General features: G+C 40.1%; 3 protein-coding genes across 3 annotated transcripts; 1 reads left to right on the plus strand and 2 right to left on the minus strand.

Annotated features, from left to right (window-relative positions):
- Positions 1 to 9,116: 9,116 nt before the first annotated feature.
- LOC146470505 (E3 ubiquitin-protein ligase TRIM71-like) lies at positions 9,117 to 13,105 on the minus strand. The gene has a single exon (XM_085122544.1). It carries the CDS (start codon positions 13,019 to 13,021, stop codon positions 10,841 to 10,843), a length of 2,181 nt encoding a protein of 726 aa, XP_084978670.1. The 5' UTR covers positions 13,022 to 13,105; the 3' UTR covers positions 9,117 to 10,840.
- A 700-nt stretch (positions 13,106 to 13,805) lies between these two features.
- Positions 13,806 to 18,606, plus strand: LOC146470506 (uncharacterized). The gene is made up of 2 exons (XM_085121942.1): positions 13,806 to 13,913; positions 17,837 to 18,606. The coding sequence occupies exons 1-2, from the start codon at positions 13,806 to 13,808 to the stop codon at positions 18,050 to 18,052; spliced, it is 324 nt and encodes a 107-aa protein (XP_084978068.1). The 3' UTR covers positions 18,053 to 18,606.
- A 446-nt stretch (positions 18,607 to 19,052) lies between these two features.
- LOC146470507 (E3 ubiquitin-protein ligase TRIM71-like) lies at positions 19,053 to 21,865 on the minus strand. Its single transcript, XM_085122545.1, has one exon. The coding sequence runs from the start codon at positions 21,857 to 21,859 to the stop codon at positions 19,694 to 19,696; it is 2,166 nt and encodes a 721-aa protein (XP_084978671.1). The 5' UTR covers positions 21,860 to 21,865; the 3' UTR covers positions 19,053 to 19,693.
- Positions 21,866 to 22,139: the final 274 nt, after the last annotated feature.

Below are 22,139 nucleotides of genomic sequence, written 5' to 3' on the forward strand. Positions count from 1 at the left end.
CAGTGAAAATCGAAAATTTTTAATTCAAAAATACATTTTATTTGCGCTTGATCTGGCTGAAGAATCAATTTAAATAAAGTTTACCTTCTCTTAGCGAGGTAAAATTATTAGTTTCTTTCAGGGTTACCTTGGAATCTTGTCAGAATTCAAAATAATTTCAACGGCTTCTCTTTGATTGACGTCCACCAAAGCGCAACTTTATCCGACTCTTTTGAATGCCGTAGGTCGCGTGTTATTGGTAACCGCTGTAAACATGGGACCAACTGAACACAAACGAGCAACTTGAAATAGTGATACCAACAATCATTTTGCCGAACACCATTTACGAGCGAACCACAGAACCGACTGCGACTCTGCCAAGTGCGTTACCTACAATACAAATTACTATCAACGACTCAATCTGGAAAGCTGGCAGCGATCAAGTCGGAAAGTTTGTTTATCTCTTTGAAAGTATTTTCCCCTAAGACATGGGATTACAACCCCTCTCTGAAGCCTTGCAAAGCAATAGCCTATGATGCAGATATCACGCCCGAAACAAAGACGCGGGCACCGATCAAGTCGGAAAGCTTGTTTATCTCTTTGAAAGTACCATCTCTAAGACATAGGATTACAACCCCTCTCTGAAGCCTTGTTAATCAATAGCCTATGATGCAAATACCACACCCAAAACAAACCAAAGGGGCAGCGATCAAGTCGGAAAATTTATCTCTTTGAAAGTATCGGATTACAATTCCTCTCTGAAGCCTTGTAAATCACTAGCCTATGATGCAAATATCACGCCCAAACAAACAAACGGGCATTGATCAAGTCGGAAAGTTTATCCCTTTGAAAGTATCGGATTACAATTCCTCTCTGAATCCTTGTAAATCAATAGCCTATGATGCAAATACCACGCCCAAAACAAACAAGCGGGAAGCGATCAAGTCGGAAAGTTTATCCCTTTGAAAGTATCGGATTACAATCCCATCTCTGAAGCCTTGCTAATCAATAGGCTGTGATGCAAATACCACGCCCAAAACAAACAAGCTGGCAGCGATCAAGTTGGAAAGTTTATCCCTTTGAAAGTATCGGATTACAATCCCATCTCTGAAGCCTTGTTAATCAATAGCCTATGATGCAAATACCACACCCAAAACAAACCAAAGGGGCAGCGATCAAGTCGGAAAATTTATCTCTTTGAAAGTATCGGATTACAATTCCTCTCTGAAGCCTTGTAAATCACTAGCCTATGATGCAAATATCACGCCCAAACAAACAAACGGGCATTGATCAAGTCGGAAAGTTTATCCCTTTGAAAGTATCGGATTACAATTCCTCTCTGAATCCTTGTAAATCAATAGCCTATGATGCAAATACCACGCCCAAAACAAACAAGCGGGAAGCGATCAAGTCGGAAAGTTTATCCCTTTGAAAGTATCGGATTACAATCCCATCTCTGAAGCCTTGCTAATCAATAGGCTGTGATGCAAATACCACGCCCAAAACAAACAAGCTGGCAGCGATCAAGTTGGAAAGTTTATCCCTTTGAAAGTATCGGATTACAATCCCATCTCTGAAGCCTTGTTAATCAATAGCCTATGATGCAAATACCACGCCCCAAAACAATACAGCGGAAAGTGATCAAGTCGGAAAGTTTATCCCTTTGAAAGTACCGTATTACAACCCCTCTCTGAAGCCTGGTTAATCAGTAGCCTATGATGCAAATACCACGCCCAAAACAAACAAGCGGGCAGCAATCAAGTCGGAAAGTTTATCTCTTTGAAAGTATCGGATCTGAAGCCTTGTTTATCAATAGCCTGTGATGCACATACCACGCCAAAACAAACAAGCGGGCAGCGATCAAGTCGGAAAGTTTATCTCTTTGAAAGTATCGGATTACAACCCCTCTCTGAAGCCTTGTTAATCAATAGCCTGTGATGCAAATACCACGCCCAAAACAAACAAGCTGGCAGCGATCAAGTCGGAAAGTTTATCTCTTTGAAAGTATCGGATTACAATCCTATCTCTGAAGCCTTGTTAATCAATAGCCTGTGATGCAAACACCACGCCCAAAACAATACAGCGGAAGGCGATCAAGTCGGAAAGTTTATCCCTTTGAAAGTATCGGATTACAATCCCATCTCTGAAGCCTTGTTAATTAGTAGCTTATGATGCAAATACCACGCCCAAAACAAACAAGTTGGCAGCGATCAAGTCGGAAAGTTCATCCCTTTGAAAGTATCGGATTACAATCCCATCTCTGAAGCCTTGTTAATCAATAGCCTATGATGCAAATACCACGCCCAAAACAAAGAAGCTGGCAGCGATCAAGTCGGAAAGTTTATCCCTTTGAAAGTATCGGATTACAATCCCATCTCTGAAGCCTTGTTAATCAATAGCCTGTGATGCAAATACCACGCACAAAACAAACGAGCGGGCAACGATCAAGTCGGAAAGTTTATCCCTTTGAAAGTATCGGATTACAATCCCATCTCTGAAGCCTTGTTAATTAGTAGGTTATGATGCAAATACCACGCCCAAAACAAACGAGCGGGCAGCGATCAAGTCGGAAAGTTTATCCCTTTGAAAGTATCGGATCACAATCCCATCTCCGAAGCCTTGTTAATCAAAAGCCTATGATGCAAATACCACGCCCAAAACAAAGAAGCTGGCAGCGATCAAGTCGGAAAGTTTATCCCTTTGAAAGTATCGGATTACAATCCCATCTCTGAAGCCTTGTTAATCAATAGCCTGTGATGCAGATACCACGCCCAAAACAAACGAGCGGGCAGTGATCAAGTCGGAAAGTTTATCTCTTTGAAAGTATCGGATTACAGCTCCTCTCTGAAGCTTTGTTAATCAATAGCCTATGATGCAAATACCACGCCCAGAACAAAGAAGCTGGCAGCGATCAAGTCGGAAAGTTTATCCCTTTGAAAGTATCGGATTACAATCCCATCTCTGAAGCCTTGTTAATCAATAGCCTGTGATGCAAATACCACGCCCAAAACAAACGAGCGGGCAGCGATCAAGTCGGAAAGTTTATCCCTTTGAAAGTACCGGATTACAATCCCATCTCTGAAGCCTTGTTAATTAGTAGGTTATGATGCAAATACCACGCCCAAAACAAACGAGCGGGCAGCGATCAAGTCGGAAAGTTTATCCCCTTGAAAGTATCGGATTACAATCCCATCTCCGAAGCCTTGTTAATCAATAGCCTATGATGCAAATACCACGCCCAAAACAAAGAAGCTGGCAGCGATCAAGTCGGAAAGTTTATCCCTTTGAAAGTATCGGATTACAATCCCATCTCTGAAGCCTTGTTAATCAATAGCCTGTGATGCAGATACCACGCCCAAAACAAACGAGCGGGCAGTGATCAAGTCGGGAAGTTTATCTCTTTGAAAGTATCGGATTACAGCTCCTCTCTGAAGCTTTGTTAATCAATAGCCTATGATGCAAATACCACGCCCAGAACAAAGAAGCTGGCAGCGATCAAGTCGGAAAGTTTATCCCTTTGAAAGTATCGGATTACAATCCCATCTCTGAAGCCTTGTTAATCAATAGCCTGTGATGCAAATACCACGCCCAAAACAAACGAGCGGGCAGCGATCAAGTCGGAAAGTTTATCCCTTTGAAAGTACCGGATTACAATCCCATCTCTGAAGCCTTGTTAATTAGTAGGTTATGATGCAAATACCACGCCCAAAACAAACGAGCGGGCAGCGATCAAGTCGGAAAGTTTATCCCCTTGAAAGTATCGGATTACAATCCCATCTCCGAAGCCTTGTTAATCAATAGCCTATGATGCAAATACCACGCCCAAAACAAAGAAGCTGGCAGCGATCAAGTCGGAAAGTTTATCCCTTTGAAAGTATCGGATTACAATCCCATCTCTGAAGCCTTGTTAATCAATAGCCTGTGATGCAAATACCACGCCCAAAACAAACGAGCGGGCAGCGATCAAGTCGGAAAGTTTATCTCTTTGAAAGTATCGGATTACAATCCCATCTCTGAAGCCTTGTTAATCAATAGCCTATGATGCAAATACCACGCCCAAAACAAACAAGCGGGAAGCTAATCAAGTCGGAAAGTTTATCCCTTTGAAAGTATCGGATTACAATCCCATCTCTGAAGCCTTGTTAATCAATAGCCTGTGATGCAAATACCACGCCCAAAACAAACGAGCGGGCAGCGATCAAGTCGGAAAGTTTATCTCTTTGAAAGTATCGGATTACAATCCCATCTCTGAAGCCTTGTTAATCAATAGCCTATGATGCAAATACCACGCCCAAAACAAACAAGCGGGAAGCTAATCAAGTCGGAAAGTTAATCCCTTTGAAAGTATCGGATAACAACCCCATCTCCATCCTCGGAGACCCAGGGGCAGTCAGTCGGGGGCGGGCGAAATAGCACGAAGAAAGTTTTCAAGAACGGGCGAAGGAGCCCCTGGGTACCGAGTCTCTCCGGACCATTTCCAAACGACTTCGTGAATTCCGGCTACCAGGGGCTCCTCCGCCCTTTCTTGAAAACTTTCTTCGTGCTATTTCGCCCGCCCCCGACTGACTGCCCCTGGGTCTCCGAGGATGCCCCCTCTCTGAAGCCTTGTTAATCAATAGCCTATGATGCAAATACCACGCCCAAAACACAAAGGCAGAGAAATGTTCCCATGACATCAAAACACTATATAATAAAAATAAAATTAATATATTGAAAAGCTTTTCTAATACTGGTTTTTTCAGAATCAAAGTTTTGAATTCAGGAAAACGTTTCCAAATTGGGGAAAAGTAGATATAAACTAGGACGATCCATGGTCAAACGAGAGAGTAGCTGTCAATACCCGCTTAGATCGGATACCATTGTTTGTTTGTATTCTTTTAGGAAAGTAAGTAAGTAAGCTAAAACTTGGTATTAAGTACTAACAAAACCGCTGAAAAAAGTTCACTTCGAATTTCTCAGAAAATAAAATAAAAACAGTGCAACAATATACGTTAAATGACAAACAACTTGTGTCCACCTTAGCTGAGCCAAAACATTTTTGCTGTTAAAGTGCCCATGGGACGAAAATTTCATTTCCCATCTTTTTGCATTTTCGTGTAGAATATGACTTTCTTACTCAAGTTACCAAATTTCAATCCTTTACGGCGATTGGAAGTTTTTTTTTTTATAGCTTTTTATTCGAGATTTTACGGCCGCCATTACTTGGCCTTGTTCCGGAAGTTAAGGCTCAAATTACAGGAAGTGACGTCATTGGCTCAACACGAAAAATTCCACATGGCTAACTTTCATATGGATTCTACTTTATAAACTGTATTCTGCTGTTGCGAACTAAATAACAGCAGAATACAGTTTATGAAGTAGAATCCGTATGAAAATTAGCCATGTGGAATTTTTCGTGTTGAGCCAATGACGTCAGTTCCTGTAATTTGAGCCTTAACTTCCGGAACAAGGCCAAGTAATGGCGGCCGTGAAATCTCGAATAAAAAGCTAAAAAAGATACTTCAGTTGCCGTAAAGGATTGAAATTTGGTAACATGAGTGAGAAGGTCATATTCTACACGAAAATGCAAAAAGCTGGAAAATGAAGTTTTCGTCCCAGGGGCACTTTAAAGGATAAAATAAAACCTTATGCCATCTGCGTATCAACAGTTGCTTTCCTTCCGTACAACCCTACTGTAAAAATTAAGAATAAATGCTTTCTCTGCTTAAGGAGCCGTAGGCTTATTTAAAATTAAGTTAAATTCCCAAATCGCGGCAAAGAAAGAAACGTTTTGGTGCTTAAATGAGGCTAAGGGCCTGTTCACATGGAGGTGGGGGACCCCGGGAAGGTGAGGTACCCCGCCTCGGTGGGGTTACCAATCTCTCCATACAATCTCTCTTTATTTCTTGATCTCGTTCACATGTGAAGTGGGGTACCTCACCGAGGCGGGTTGCCCGGTCAGCCGAGGCGGGTAACCCGCTTAGCTGGGGTGAGTTTTCTCCATGTGAATGCTGGAGGTGGGGTGGGGTGATGTTCATCCGGGCAATTGTCTCTGAATTCAATACAAGCGTGGCGAGCTTTTTCGCAGATATCACCTTCAAAACATCGACAACGATGCCATTGAAGAAAGTTCTGAAGGAGTTGAAGGTGCATTTGTCGAGTCTGATAACCAAGGTGATCTACCGGTCTTGGATGAAGGTGAAGTCGTGCCCGTAGAACAACGAAACGAAAAGTGTCTTCCATCCGCCATCTTTGTTCATATATGTACTTAGCGACCACACGATAGCTTTTTAAACCTCACCCCAGCGCCACGGGGTTGCATGTGAAGGCCTGTTTTTTCCGACCCCGGGTAGATGGGGTACCTCACCTTCCCGGGGTCCCCCACCGCCATGTGAACAGGCCCTAAGTTCTTGATCAACGTAAGCTGGCCTTCTCGTGGCTTTACGCCTGTGACTTCTTGCGTAAGGCTGACTGTTCCCAACCTTACTTGGAAAGTGGTAATCATTGATGCTGAGATACTACTTTAATTTTAAACAATCACGTGAAAAGAAAATGACGGCATAAAATAGAAAGTTAAAGCTTTTTTCGACACGTTTTCAATTGACCTTTTCAATCAACAAACAAACGTTTGGTATTGCTATTATAGCGTAAAACCAGGGTTCAAACTGAGCAAAAATCGATTGAACGATCGACGAAACACTCAGTTTCAAAGAACATTTCGTATTGTTACATATTACGTATACTTATACATCTTACTTTAGTCGAGTACAACCACCACGTACGTTTGGAGAAATTGAACTACAGAAAAGAACATAAAAAACTTGGTCACTACAAACTTCATGAACAAAACATCTGTCGAATTGTATCATTTACTGCTTGTTTCACTTCTTTGATCTTCCAGCAGTAAAGATTTGGGTTTAATTATGAGTTTAAATATAATAAGGTTATTGTAAATTGCGCTGCTAGATAAAACGCTGGAGGCAGTCCACTTCAAATCTCTTGCATTGCCAAAGGTCCCACTACAATATTTGGTAAATAACGAACAACTCAATGTCAACTGCAGCCACAGTGCACTGGACACTGTCTTTCTGTATCGCATGATGTTCAGTGGATGTTCTGATGAATGTGATGGTCACCCCAGGGGGGGGGGGGGGGTACTCCCTTATATGGGCTATATAGGTATGTGCGGCGCCAAAGGGTATGGTTTTTCAGCCGTTTTGGTCATAAATAGGGTATCGATTTTAGCAATTTTGCCGCCATTTTGGTAATAAAAAGGGTATCGATTTTTGCACTCTAGTCTTAAATTCGTTTTTTTAGAAGCTACTTCTTCAATCATGATGTTTACGGCAACTGTGTACGTGCCGCAACGGCTTGTCACGCCTTTAACATTGGTCTAGACTAGGGAAATAATTGTAAGGCAGGTCTGAAACAGGGTATTGATTTAAGGGTCAGGTCATAAATAGGGTAGGGAAAATCGCAGATTTTGGTCATAAATAGGGTAAGGGTCCTGGGAAGCGGGCCGTACACCCCTATCCAATTTTTTTGGGAGTACCCCCCCCCCCCGGATGGTCACCAGCTTATTTAGTTTTTAAATGCGAGTCTCCGCCTATTAATTGAAAGTATCTAGAAAAAATCAGACTAGCAACAATTTTTATAAGAATACAGACACAATTGAGTTTACAAGACATGTTTCGGTCGTACAACGACCGTCTTCAGTTGAAAGTAGAATTAATTTGAAGTTACATTTGAATTTATAATGTAATGCTAAACAAAGATAAATAACAAACGTGCAATAAATTAGGAATCTAACAAAATAGCCAAAGGTAGCAAAGGAAGTATACTAATACATTTCGGAAACCTCTGCGTTTAGCCTCGAAAACGTATGACAAGATCTGCGTTCATATAACACTTTCACACCGTTCTGACACTAGAGAGTGAAGATACCTTTGCGCTTCCAGGTTTTTTTTTTTCCGAGTATTTTGCTGCCTTGTGCGCATGGGTTAATGTGCGATCGTCTGCGATCATATGGAAACTACTTCTGCGATCGTCTGCGATCCTGCGATCGTGATCGCAGACGATCGCGGAAGATAGAACCATGTTCTATCTCCTGCGATCAATTGCGATTGTTTGCGATCTGCGATCTGCGATCCGCGATCCGCGATCATATGGAAACCAGCCTTTAGATAGAACATGGTTCTATCTTCTGCGATCGTCTGCGATCACGATCGCAGGATCGCAGACGATCGCAGACCTTATTGCGATCTGCGATCATATGGAAACCAGCCTTAACATTCGACAACGTAAGCCATAGTTTAGCCTCCAATTTGCAATTCAACCAAATTCCAACAAGCTCCGCTTTGTCTTAAAGGAATGTTCTTTCAAAAGAAAACAAGTGTTTAGCTGGTAGAGTAGAGTTTTTTTTACAATTTCCGTATGATTTTCACAGTAAAGTTACAATTTTGGCCTCATTTTAATGGTTGAGCAGTGGAAAACATGGAAATTATGTCTGAACTGTGGAACATGAACTGCTTACATGCAAATAATACAAATACAAACACCAACGCAATGTTGAGTTGTCGGGTTCTCTTTCCCTCTGGCGTAATAAAGATCAACATTGCATAGAAAGAAAGTAGCTAACGTTCCAACATTTATGCGGACCGAGGTGTTACGAGGCTATAACACCTAAATTAAAAGATCTGTTCATCACAGGCTATTCTGAAGTTTGTTGACAGACTCGTAGAGTTCCCATGGCTAAACATAGTATAACGTGTTGTGGAAATTAAATATCCTGCGCAACAAACATATAAACCAAACAGAAATCTGCAATCTTTTCATTGCGCATGATAATAATAATAATAATAATAATAATAATAATAATTTGAAAAGTAATATATAATGATAATAAGAGTCTTCCCAGAATCGAAGAAAGATGATTAAATCTGAAGAAGTACAAATACTGCGGAGGAACTCACGAACGCTAGCGTATTGGAAAATGGCTGACTGTTTTTTTAGGCAGCCCCCCCCCCTCACAATCACAAGTTATTGTTCGCGTACCCCCCCCCAACCAATCCAACCAGCCCCCCCCCCTCCAATCCCATAAAAAAATGAACGGTCCCTTATCCAAGCGACAGAAGGGAGACTTGCTCTTCTTTTTTCAACACAAAAGTGACTTTATTGCTATACACTGTACTTTAATTCTCATTGCGCTAATACATTATTGTAACAGATCACTGAAGTGAACGTATTAATACTATTTTAAAACACTACAAAGAAGATTAATCTCCGGTTTATTTTAAAATTAGTTTCACAGCTGAAGCCTCTACAGGCGATCAAGAAAAAGCTTCTTTCCACTGAACCTATAAACTGAAAACAGTTCTAAACTGTTAAGCTGATCTAATGTTAAACATTGAGTATTTTACAACATTTTACCTTTGAAGCTAAGGTACGTTACTTATTCTACGAATTGCAGTGACCTAAATGTTGACTGGTCACCGTGACGGTCGAAGGCCTTTGTCACTATTTTTGAGCCACTTACTTAGGGTGCGTTCAATTGGCCCTATTCCGGAATAGGAATACATACAATGATAACAAGAAATCCCTCGTAAAGGTTTTTGAAGTTACTGAGGTACCAAGTCGCTCTTAAATTATCATGTGTCAGTGAAAGTTTGCAGAAAAGTCTTGCCAAATTTACTTAAAAAGAGAAATCTAACAGCTATTTCGCTTGTTCCGGAATACGCTCAATGGAACGTAACCTTAGTGTTAGAAGAAATGGATTACGGAAAGCGTTTAAATTATAAATTTGTAGTAAGGTGTGATACATGAAGCAAATATTTACTGCTAACTATCTTTGAACTTTTTCTTTTTCAAGTATATAAACCTATCGCTTTAAGATCACTGGCTGCACTTCACAGACTTGTCCAGTTATTTGCATTTGGTCACTGGTCACACATATTCCCTAATTTAATTTGCAATGCAATAATTTTAGTTCAAAACGTCATGATTTTGCATTTCTTTTACTAAAGGTAAGTAAGATAAAATGTTTGTTTGCCTGCTGTAGAGCGACGCAAGCACGCGCTGTGGAAGCTCAAATCTTTTCAGCAAATATTAAGGTGCTGTTTCACGAGGCTTTTTTCTGCAACCTGAAACGGACTGCCGTTACGATACAAGTTTGCACGTGTAACACCCATCTGATAATTACAATAACAATGATAATGATAATAATGATGACGATGTCAATGATAACATACTGAATTATCTTATTTATTAAGTTGTCTTGCAAAAAACCAAGGTTTCAAACATTATTTCCAATAAAAACCAAGCAAGCACATTACTTAATTATTAAGTTGTCTTGCAAAAAACCAAGGTTTCAAACATTATTTCCAATAAAAACCAAGCAAGCACATTACAGCACAGATTCGAGTTGTGCTTAAAGCTTAAAACCACCACTGGCTGGTCAGAATAAAAGATCGTAATGTTAGTTTTATAAGGTTTAGTCGGACTACATTTTTGTCTAATCCTTTTCAATAAAAATTATGATCAAAATTTCCTTTTATTGTTGAAATCTCAAGCACTTGGTTCCCAGCTAAGCTGACAAAATTCAAGGCATGTATTTTACTCCCTTTTCTCACTAGTCACTTTTCAATGAGATAAAGGTCCTAATTTCTTTCCATATAAAGCTCTTGGACTGTTAGGGTTCCCTGTCTAAATTTTTTTTAAGGCTGTAAGTTCACCAAGAAAAAATTAAGGATAGCCCGACCTATTTCAGTTTAATGAATTTTAGCCCAGGGATAATATTCTGAATTTACCGCTGCTAAATCTCGAAAAATAAAGTTCGAAATATTAAGTAATGAAAATGACGCAAGGATATTACCTTGGAACACTTCTAGTGGTAAACATAAATGCAGTTTTTGTTACGATCAATTACAAGTATATTTCCGTTCTTATTAACGGCAACATTACAAAGATAACTGAGGACGAAATGATATCCCGTTATTTTAGTTACAAACTTGCCGTCCAGTGTAAAAAGTTGCAGTCTTTCGTTTCCATAATCGCACACAATCAGTTGGTTGAACTTGTCGATAAAGAGTCCGTTAGGAAACATCAACTGTCCGTCACCGGATCCCTTACAGCCAATATCATATAGATACACTCCTGTATTGTTAAATACCTTGACACAATGTACAAGAGGATAAGAAACAAAGAATGTGTCCTGGTGATAAACAGCACACCACGGTTTTGAATCACAATTTGGAGCAATGAAGGATTGCAGCAAGTCATTCCCGTCAGGGGAGAGGACTTTGATATTTTTGTCCTCGCAGTCACACGTGATTATGCGACCACCACTCCCAACAGATATGTTAAGCGGTGTCTTTATATGTTTATCGTTGATGTGTTTGATGAACTGACCACCGTCAGTAAACAGAGAAAGTTGATTCTCGACATCAGGCACAGCGACAATGACGTCACCAGACTCGGTATATACTAATGAACTAGGCTTATTGCTGAGTTCAATCTCTTTCAAGAAATTTCCATCAGAGCTAAACATTTGAATTCGATCATTTCCGGTATCCGCCACGGCAATCGTTCCAGTTTTTTCGCTCACAGCGATATCGCAAGGCTTTTCAAACTCTCCTTGTGCTTCCCCAGTTGATCCAAACTGAAACGCAAATTGATACTGATGAGGAACATGCACAACCCATGGACTACCAGTCAGCGGCTGACCATTAACTTGGATCTCCACTCTATGTTGTCCAGCACACCGTGGTGTGTATGTTACTCTGTACCTTCCATCTTTGGAGCCTTTTATATCTGTTTTCACTTGGCCGCCTCCCGCAGTTACGATGTGGACTTTTATGTCATCACTTTCTTGATAGCACTGCAGTCCATCTGAATCTCGAGTTACAATCGTGAAATGTGTTTCTTTCCCCTCCATTACATCTTTTTCACTTTGTTTTTCTGCTAACGACATCACAGGATCGGTGTTACTAACCACAATTCGATCCAAAATATGCAGCTTATTTTCCAGTATGTAATGCACATGTGGCGGCTTATAAATTTCAGGTTTCCTTGCATTCAATAGTTCTCCACAGCGTCCAACGATGGCCTGATTTGTTTGAAGAATTTCAGCGCTGATGTTTCTTTCTAAGATACTCTCACCTCGTTCAACGCAGCTTTTCAGTTGAGTGACAATCAACTCAAAGTTTTCCATTCGTGTTGCGTGCTGTTTTTGTTGCGCTTCATAAATTTCAGTCAAATTGGCCTTCATCTTTCTTTCATGTTCCCGCAAATAACGAATCATTTCTTCCACTGCCTCAGTCATCTTCTTTTCGGCAGACAATATTTCGTGTTTGTGTTTGTCCATTAATTCGATTTGTTTGTTAATTTCATTTTCATAAATAACAGTTTCCGCTTTCACTTTCTTCACAGCTTCCGCCAGTTGCATCTTTTGTACTTGAGCAGCTTTCTGAGTGTCTGTCATGATGTGTCGATTATGACTCACCACACTGCACTTGTGGCAAATAGGAACTTTGCATTCTTCGCAGTAAAATTCCAGGGGCTGATTTTCATGATATTGCTGTGAACACATGACAGGTCTGTTAATCAATTCTTCGACATCTTGCGCTTGCAATTTGTCGATGAAAACATTGCGGTGACCTCTTGTGGCCTTCAAGCGTTGGTGAGCGTCAAAACAATCTTTACAAAGAAAATTCTGGCACACAAAACAGTAACAAGTTGCGTTATTCAGGTTGTCGTCACAACTGCCACATTTCTGAGCCTGTGCACTGACATCTTTGAGAGCGAGAACATCAACCAGTCGGTTGAGATGAAACGATGTGGGCAAGTAGTTGAATGTATCTCCTTCGGGTATTTGGAATGATGTCTGGCAAACAGGGCATTTGATTGTTGTTTGCAGCTGTCTTCTGGCGAAGCCTGCTAATTTGTCGAGGCACTCGAGGCAGAATGAGTGAAGGCATGGTAATGTCTTTGGATTTTTCACTGTTTCTATACACAGTGGGCATTCAGCCTCCTTCTTAAGATTCTTAAAAAGCTGTTGAACTTCCATGATGAAATTAATGATGGCTCTGAAATCTGGGTGCGGCGAATTATGCGTAAGTTGATAGGAGTTGATATTTTGCCAAAGATGGAATCGTCGGAATGTGTAGTCCAGTGCATCTATGGGCTGATTCATCCCCAGGCTTTGCCGGTGGTAACTCTTGAATAGTACAGGGACCACTTGTACAAACAGCAGCAAAGTGTAGCCGGATCTTTGTGTAGATCAGGATCGGCAATGTTGAATAAAACGTAAAATTAAATGCAAGGCTGATCGGACAGCTAAAATAATTTTATTGCCCAATATTTCGGTTAGACAATACTAACCTTCTTCAGGGGCGGCAAAAAGCTAAGTAAAAATTGGAAATAAACGGTTACAATATTTAAAGACGATACAAATGGGGGCCCCACCCCCAAGGTAGGGAAAAGACCCTGGGAACGAGGTTGATTTCTCAGCTATCAGCTAAATGTTGAACCATTTCTCAGGTATCAATGACTTGAATTTATGACGAATCTCAGTGACTACCCCATGACGAGAGAAATTGTGAGGAGCTTCCAGCCATCTTCGATTGCAACAGCATCCTAGGCCTCTAGGCATTAGCCTAGAGGGTGCTCAACCTTGTTCCCAGGGCCTTTTCCCCCCAAGCTAGGGAAAAGGCCCTGGGAACGAGGTTGGAGGGTGCTGTTGCCATTAGCCATTAGTGTTCAGTTGACGTTTCCAACTCAGTATTACTAGTTAAACAATCCATTCCATTTCCTCAGTTGACAGTTAATATTTTGACCAATTCTCAGCATACATGCATACGTTGGAAATATGTTCTAATGTCAAGACGGGAAGATTTGACTGGAGATCGGATGATGCCGCGCGAAGTCATCAAGGATTTAACGTGGCAACAATTCAGAAGGTAGGATTTGAAAGCTGAAAAACCAAGTTCTCAGAGCGCCTTACCCTTTTTGCTTTCGTTAACATTCGACAAAGTGAGCAAGGCAGTTTTGCATATAATTTGAAATTCAATCAAATTCCAACAAGCTCCGCTTTTTCTTAGTGGAATGTTCTTACAACTGAAGAAAACAAGTGTTTAGCTGTTAGAGTAGAGTTATCGAAAAGATTTTCGTATGATTTTCTCAGTAAAGTTACATTTTTTAGCCATAAAATAAAAGTCGAAACACAGTTGACACACCTCTGAATTGTAGAACACGTACTGATTCTCTTTTACTCCGGGCGTAGTGGAGATCAACATTGCAGGGCGGAAATGATCTGTATTCTGAAATGTATTCTTTTTCACGTCAACCATGCTATATGAAAAAACCTCCTGTACTGAGACGATCTAGGAAACACCGTTTAGAAAAAAATGTTCCCAAAATGTTCCTTCTTTTTTATCGAAGGCAAGTTTCCTTCCATACTAAACGTGCAATTTTTTGCGGATAGACTTTTGCTAAAAATTTAACATTAAAATTTATTTAAGTGTCCAAACATAGGAGTAAAAGTAGATTTCACTCAGTTTAGGAAATATCGGAGCCTTCTCGTATAATGTTTGGAAGTGTCAGGTAAAACACATAGGTGTTAAACACGCGCTGTACTTTCAAATAAGAAATTAGCTTCAGTTTGTAAAGGCGCATAAAGTAATTCCTTTAGAATTTCCTCCATTTGTTAAGCTTACGCATAGCAATTGAGGGACTTGTTAGGAAACCTTGCCATGGAAACAATGGTGCTGCAATTTATGTTGGAAGGGCCGCGACCCTGCACAATCCTTTGTTTTAACGTTCACACTACAGTTGGATATCTTAACAAAAACGTTTCGAGTGGTCAGTTGCTCCAACACATTCCAAATTCTATTGTTTGTGCAGGGTCAAGGCCAAAAAGGCAAACAAAAACATATAACAAAGGAGTTTGTCAGGTTTCATGATCATTGCCTTCAGTTTAATGGCTTACGCAAGTGAAATTGAGTTGTCGAAATACTATTGGCTACGGGTCTTATATATATGACAAATGGTCTTCAGTAAAAGCTTTTGAGTTCTGCCTGTGAGAGAATGAGTCAAGATCTGCAATAAACGCTATGTTCCTGTGAAGAAGATCTGGTCCACTTGATGCACAAGATCCCGGTAGCAGGGCACCTCTCGCTCAGCCACGGAGCCAAATTTCCCAAAAGTCCCTGGAACAGGAGGCGTGCGGGAATGGTATCGACCCCTAACCAATTTTTCACGATTGATCGCTAACGAACGTACATTTTCTTTCTTTAATCGTATATTTAGAGGAAGTAGGTTCATTTCAGTCTATAAGCGGAAAGCTTTTTTTTTTTTAAATCTAGTGCCACTATTATAGTAGCCCGTTCCATTTCAAAAATGTTACGTTTAAATTTGACACTGCAGGCCATGTTAACTTTCTATCACATCTTTTCCGTACTTTCCGTGGCTGTTACTGTCGAAGCGGTCGAAGCAGAATATTTCCAAGATATTCGCTAAGTACCCTCTCTGGACCCAGACTCAAGCAAAAAAACAAAAGACGAACAACTAACGAACAAACCAAAGAATGAACAAAACAGATAATTTAGAATAGAGCGGTTTCAAGTGAGCCTTGTAAATCCAAAACCAAAGTAATTTCTTTGGCTAATCAGAGCAGACACAAACAGTGCAATGAACCAATCAGAACTCAAACCAAATACACCCGGATGTAACTGGAGTAAAAATACACAAGGGGCGAGACCCATCCCCCGAACGTCGTGCTCGCTAATTTTTCGCGTTGTTCCTCGTGGATTCTAGAGCAAAAGAGATACTGCTCGCAGTCTAGTTTTGTCTCTTATTTGTTGAGAAAGTGCCACAAGTTTTGTTAACCAGTTACAAAGTGTATTAAATAAAAACTTAATTATAAATAGGAATTGCTTTCGACGCCACTTTCGACCTTCACTTTTATATATAACTGCGTCTACAGCTCCGGGACAAACCCTCAAAGAGATCAAATAGATCACCTCGTTGCCGAATGACACCAGTAAATTAGTTCAAGAGAACTGAGAATCATCACGCGGATGACGTTAAAGCGTTTGATGAAGTGCTGAAAAATTTATGAAAGACTGATCTTCGATACGCCTGACAATTGTGAGGTACTCAACGCCGGTATTGAAAAGGAAAAGAATTTTGCATTGTACGCGTTACAATGTTTTTAGAAGACTCGTTCTTAGGAGACAGAGTGAGACATGTTGCCGCGTTGAAATAGAAGCGCACAAGAAAGACAACTAACTGTGGCAAAGGCGATCGATATTTGTAAAAGCGGGAAAACAACGGCTTAGCATCTGAAAAATCTCGCTTTACAAACAGTTATTGAGAGGTGACAAAAAGTAAAGTACCAATACCGCGAAGGAATTCACAAAGGCAAGCGTGGAAAATGCTTGACGTTTGCCAAAAGATGTGCCAAGTGTGGAACAAGCGATAACTAAACGAACGTATAATGGCTGAGAATCCGATTAATACAATATCAGATGTGTATTATCTGTTTCTTGCACTTAGAGAACGTTGATTGTTTTATGAATTCATGAATTTTATGAATTTTTATGAATGGGGGGGGGGGGGGGGGGGTGGTGGTGGTGGTGGAATTTAGGGAAGTGTCATTTAGAAATTGTTTGAGCCGCCCAAGCAACTAATTTTACTCATACGAACCCCCCCCCCCCCCTCATTTTTTTGGGGGGGGATGGCCCCCACCTCCGAAGAAAGTTACACCTCTTATTTTATACTGTAAGACGTTTGAATATCTCTATCTTTTTATGTTCTGGATTGTTACATTTCACTTAACAAAATTACAATTTTTGATATGTGCTTGCTATGAAAGCTGTTTATTCACAAATCTCAACTGGTCCCAAAACAGGGGAAAGACAACCTAGTTATCTTTCCTCCTGAGCGTGTTGTAACTGGCCGCTCATCGGTGTCTTCCTCATCAGCAGCAATGAATGCAAGAATGACACCTCTGTTGTCATTTTTTTTCATCTCACTCCTGTTTGACCAGTACTGAGAGGACTAATCTGCTACAAACAATGTCTTACAATAGCCTTTGCTTCTTTATTCTTACTGCTCTTCAGATGCTGCTTCAGTCGATGGTGTTTTAAGTATTTGTCTAACTCTGGCTCAAGGACCTTTTACAGCCAGGTTACATCTTCAAATTAAATATATCTGTTACTACTTTTCTTTTGCCTCCCTACTTTCCCTTGCGCTTTCCACCATTTTCTTTTTCCTTTTAAACTTCATCACCTCACGCTGCTCAAGATGATCTAACACAAACTTCGATTTGACATTGAACTTATCGGCAAATGCAGCTAAGTTTTCCATATCAGATAAAGCCAGCACACCACTGCCATGCAAATAATCTAATTAACTCATTGTTACGTATTTTGTTTTTCGTCTACCACGTTGTAACGTTAGCTTATACCTATTTACCAGTTGTATTTTCAAATTTCAAATTGTAACGTTTTTGTTTATGTAACTTTAGCCTTTTTTCAGGTATCTATATTGTAACTGTTTAAAATTGCAACGTATCTTGCCACAGGGTCAGTCTCAAACATACCCTGAAGAAGAAAGGCCGTGCCTTTCGAAATATTGGAAAATATACTTCCCTGACCGTGAAATCAGCCTTGCTCTTTTTTAGATTATTTGCTTTATAATTTTTTTGCTGATTAGATCCTTCACTACAGGATCCGGTACTTTTATTTTGTCACGGTGGTCCTTGCAAACACAGTTTATCACTGGTTTTCACTGAATACCACTGCCATGCCTTTTCTGTAATCGCACTCTTGGTTGCCAATCGTCTGCTTAATAATCCAGATATTTCGATTTTTTTTGTCAGCTACAGAGGAGGCCACTTTTCAAGGGGACAGATGGTTGTTCAGAGAGATCAGGAGAGTTGTTAAAACTAGAGTACCAGGTAAAGGCGAATGATGGACGAAGACTGAACTACGTTATAACAAAGCAACAAGAGGCCTTTGAGAAACTGGGTGGTCTTTTTACTGAGAAACTGAAAATAATGACTTCACGCTCTTCCAGGCCCATGGCACTGCTCTGAGGCAGGCTTATTTTTTTTTTAAGCAGACGTTTTTAGCAATGCGGCAGGTAGCAGGATGCTCACCAATCTTAAGCCGGACATAAGAGATAGGTCATGCTACATCCTGAAGATTATCACACGGAAGACACGAGCGCATAGGAAGAAGAAGACAATTACGAGGGGGAAAGGAACGACGAAAGAGGAAGAAGACGCTTGAACATTTTAATGATTTGTATAAGAGAGACACAATCTTACGAATTATAATTTTTAAACCTTTTACTATTGAAGAGCTATTTTTTAGTTTAACATTTGACGCCTCTAAAGGCGACCAAGAACAAGCTTTTTCCTATTGAACCTGTAAACTGAAAACAGTCCTAAACAGTTAAGCTGATCTAATATTTTTGCATTGAGTATCTGTTGCACTGATTTTACCTTTGAAACTAATGTATGGTGCTTATTCTACAAATTGCAGTGACCAAGTGCAATGAAAACAATAATTATCAAATCTACCAAACTGTTCACTTATCACCGTCCAAGGCTTCTATTACTACGTTTGAGCTTCATACTCAGTGTTGGGTGAAAAGGATTACGGGAAGCGTTTGAATATTTGTGGTACTGATTGATAAACGAAACAAATATTTACTGCCATAACATGTCTGACTCAAAAAAGAAATGACCGATCTCCTTTTTTTAACAATTTTTTTCCGTGTCATGTAAGGCAAATAAAAATTGTTCAAAAAATGACCGACCTCCTACTTTTTAGTTATATAAAATACTTGTTCAGTTATTTGCATTTGGTCACTGGCAGAGATTCCTTCATTTAATTTGCAATGCAATAATTTTAGTTCAAAACGTCATGACCTAAACTTAGTAACGCGCGTTGGAAGCACAATATTTTAAACAGATTATAAAGGAGCTGTTGGGCAAGGCTCTTTTCTCCAACCTTCGAAGCAATGCCGTTTGGAGACAAGTTTAGGTGTGTAACATCCATCTTATAATAATAATGAGAACCGGACTATGATAATGTACTAAATCATATTAATTATCAACTGGTCTTGCAAAAAAACAAGTTTTTAAGCCTTATTTTCAATAAAAAAAAAAAAACAAGCAAGCACATTACAGCATAGATTGGGATTGCGGTTAACGTTTAAAGCCGCGACTGGCTGGTCGGAAACAAAGATCGTAATGTTAGTTTCATAAGATTAAATCGCTCTTTTTTTGTTTAGTCTTTCATATATAAACAAAAGTTATGATCAAAATCTCCACTTAGCATTGAAATCCCAGGCACTTGGCTCCGAGTTAAGCCGACAAAATTCAAAGCATGTATTTTGTTCCCTTTTTTTTTTAAACTTTTTTCATTAGACCTTTTATGTCACTTTTCAATGAGGTAAAGTCCTAATTTCTTTCCATATGAAGCTCTTGGACTGTTACGGTTCCCTGTAAAGTTGTTTAAGGTTGTAAGTTCACTGAGCGCGCCCACAGTGTACTGTTTTCAACTGTCAGCAAAGCAAGAACAAATTAAGGATAGCCCGACCTATTTCAGTTAAATGAATATTAGCCCAGAGATAATATTCTGAATTTTACGCTGCTTAATCTCGTAAAATAAAGTCCACAACATTAAAAAATGAAGGAATGACCCAAACTTATCACCTTCGAACACTTCTAATGGAAAACATAAATGCAGTTTTTGTCATGATCTGTTACGAGCACATTTCCGTTCTTATTAACGGAAACACCACAAAGAAAGTTGGGGACAAAATGTTGTCCTGATATTTTAGTTACAAACTTGCCGTCCAGTGTAAAAAGTTGCAGTCTATTGTTTCCAGTGTCGCACACAATCAGTTGGTTAAATTTGTCAATAACGAGTCCGATAGGACAACTCAACTGTCCGTCACCAGATCCCTCACAGCCTATATCATACTGATACACTCCTGCATTGTCAAATACCTTGACACAATGAGCATGAGGATAACAAACAAAAAATGTGTCCTGGTGATAAACAGCGCAGTACGGGAATGGATGACTGAAGGACTGAAGCAAATCACCGCCAGGGGAGAGGACTTGGATTTCTCTGACCCCAAAGTCACACGTGATGATACGATCATGTTTTCCAATAGATATGCCACCCGGTTTCGTTAGAGGTTTGTCGTTGATGTGTTTGATGAACTGACCACCTTCAGTAAACAGAGAAAGTTGATTGTCGCTCTCAGTACGTACAATGACGTCACCAGACTCGGTAAATGCCAATGAACTAGGCCGATTGTTAAGTTTAACCTCTCTCAAAAAAATTCCATCAGAGCTAAACATTTGAATTCGCTTATTCATGGAATCTGCCACGGCAATCGTTCCAGTGTTTTCGCTCACAGCGATATCGCAAGGGTTGTTGAACTCTCCTTGTCCTTTCCCAGTTGATCCAAACTGAAACGCAAATTGATACTGATGAGGAACAACCTGCACAACCCAGGGACTACCAGTCAGCGGCTGACCATTAACTTGGATTTCCACTGTATAATGTCCAGCACACTGTGGTGTGTATGTTACTGTGTACCTTCCGTCTTTGGTGTCTTTTATATCTGTTTTCAGTTGATCGCCTGGCGGAGTTAAGATGTGGACTTTTATGACATCACTTTCTTGATAACCCTGCAGTCCATCTGAATCTCTAGTTACAATCGCGAAATTTGTTTCTTTCCCCTCTATTACCTCTTTTTCACTTTGTCTTTCAGCTAACGACATCGAAGGATCGGTGTTGCTAACCACAATTCGATCCAAAATATGCAGCTTATTTTCCAGTATGTAACGCACATGTGGCGGCTTATAAATTTCAGGTTTCCTTGCATTCAATAGTTCTTCACAGCGTCCAACAATGGCCTGATTTGTTTGTAGAATTTCAGCGCTCATGTTTCTTTCTAAGATACTCTCGGCTCGTTTAGCGCAGCTTTTCAGTTGAGTGACAACCAACTCAAAGTTTTCTAAACGTGTTGCGTGATGTTTTCCTTGCGCTTCATAAATTTCAGTCAAATTGGCCTTCAGGTTCTTTTCATGTTCCCTCAAATCACGAATCATTTCTTCCACTGCCTCAGTGAACTGCTTTTCGGCAGACAAAATTTCGTTTTTGTTTTTGTCCATCAATTCGATTTGTTTCTTAATTTCATTCTCATAGATAATAGTTTTCGCTTTCACTTTCTTCACAGCTTCCGCCATTTGCATCTTTTGTACTTGAGCAGCTTTCTGAGTGTCTGTCATGGTGTGTCGATTATGACTCACTACACTGCATTTGTGGCAAATAGGAACTTTGCATTCTTCGCAGTAAAATTCCAGGGGCTGATTTTCATGATATTGCTGTGAACACATGACGGGTCTGTTGATCAATTCTGTGACATCTTGCGTTTGTAATTTGTGGATCAAAACATTGCGATGTCCTCTTGTGGCCTTCAATCGTTGGTGAGCGTCAACACAACCTTTACAGAGAAAGTCCTGACACACGAAACAGTAGCAAATTGCGCTAATCAGGTTGTCGTCGCAACTGCCACATTTTTGAAACTGTTCGCTGACATCTTTGAGAACGAGAACATCCACCAATCGGTTGAGATGAAACGATGTGGGCAATTTGTTAAATCTATCTCCTTCGGGTATTTGGAATGATGTCTGGCAAACAGGGCATTTGATCGTTGTTTGTAGCTGTCTTCTGGCGAAGCCTGCTAGTTTGTCGAGGCATTCCAGGCAGAATGAGTGAAGGCATGGCAATGTCCTGGGATTTTTCACTGTTTCTATACACAGTGGGCATTCAGCCTCCTTCTTAAGATTCTTTAAAAGCTGTTGAACTTCCATGATGAAATTAATATACGGCCCTCCTTCTGCATGGATGCGGAGACATATGCAAAATTAGATGGAGTTGATATCTTGCCAAAAAATGAATTATCGGAATGTGTAGTCGAGTGCATCCATGTGCTGAGTCGTCCCCAGGCTTTGTCGGTGGGGTTGAGCGAAGCTGAAAATAAACCTTAAACAAAACAATTTTAACATACAGTATTCTTTTGTTTATGCGCAATCAATCAATCAATCAATCAATCAATCAATCAATCAATATATTTAATGTGTTCAGAACGCT

This window comes from Pavona decussata, unplaced genomic scaffold (assembly GCF_977016875.1).
Source record: "Pavona decussata unplaced genomic scaffold, jaPavDecu1.1 SCAFFOLD_114, whole genome shotgun sequence".
NCBI lineage: Eukaryota > Metazoa > Cnidaria > Anthozoa > Scleractinia > Agariciidae > Pavona > Pavona decussata.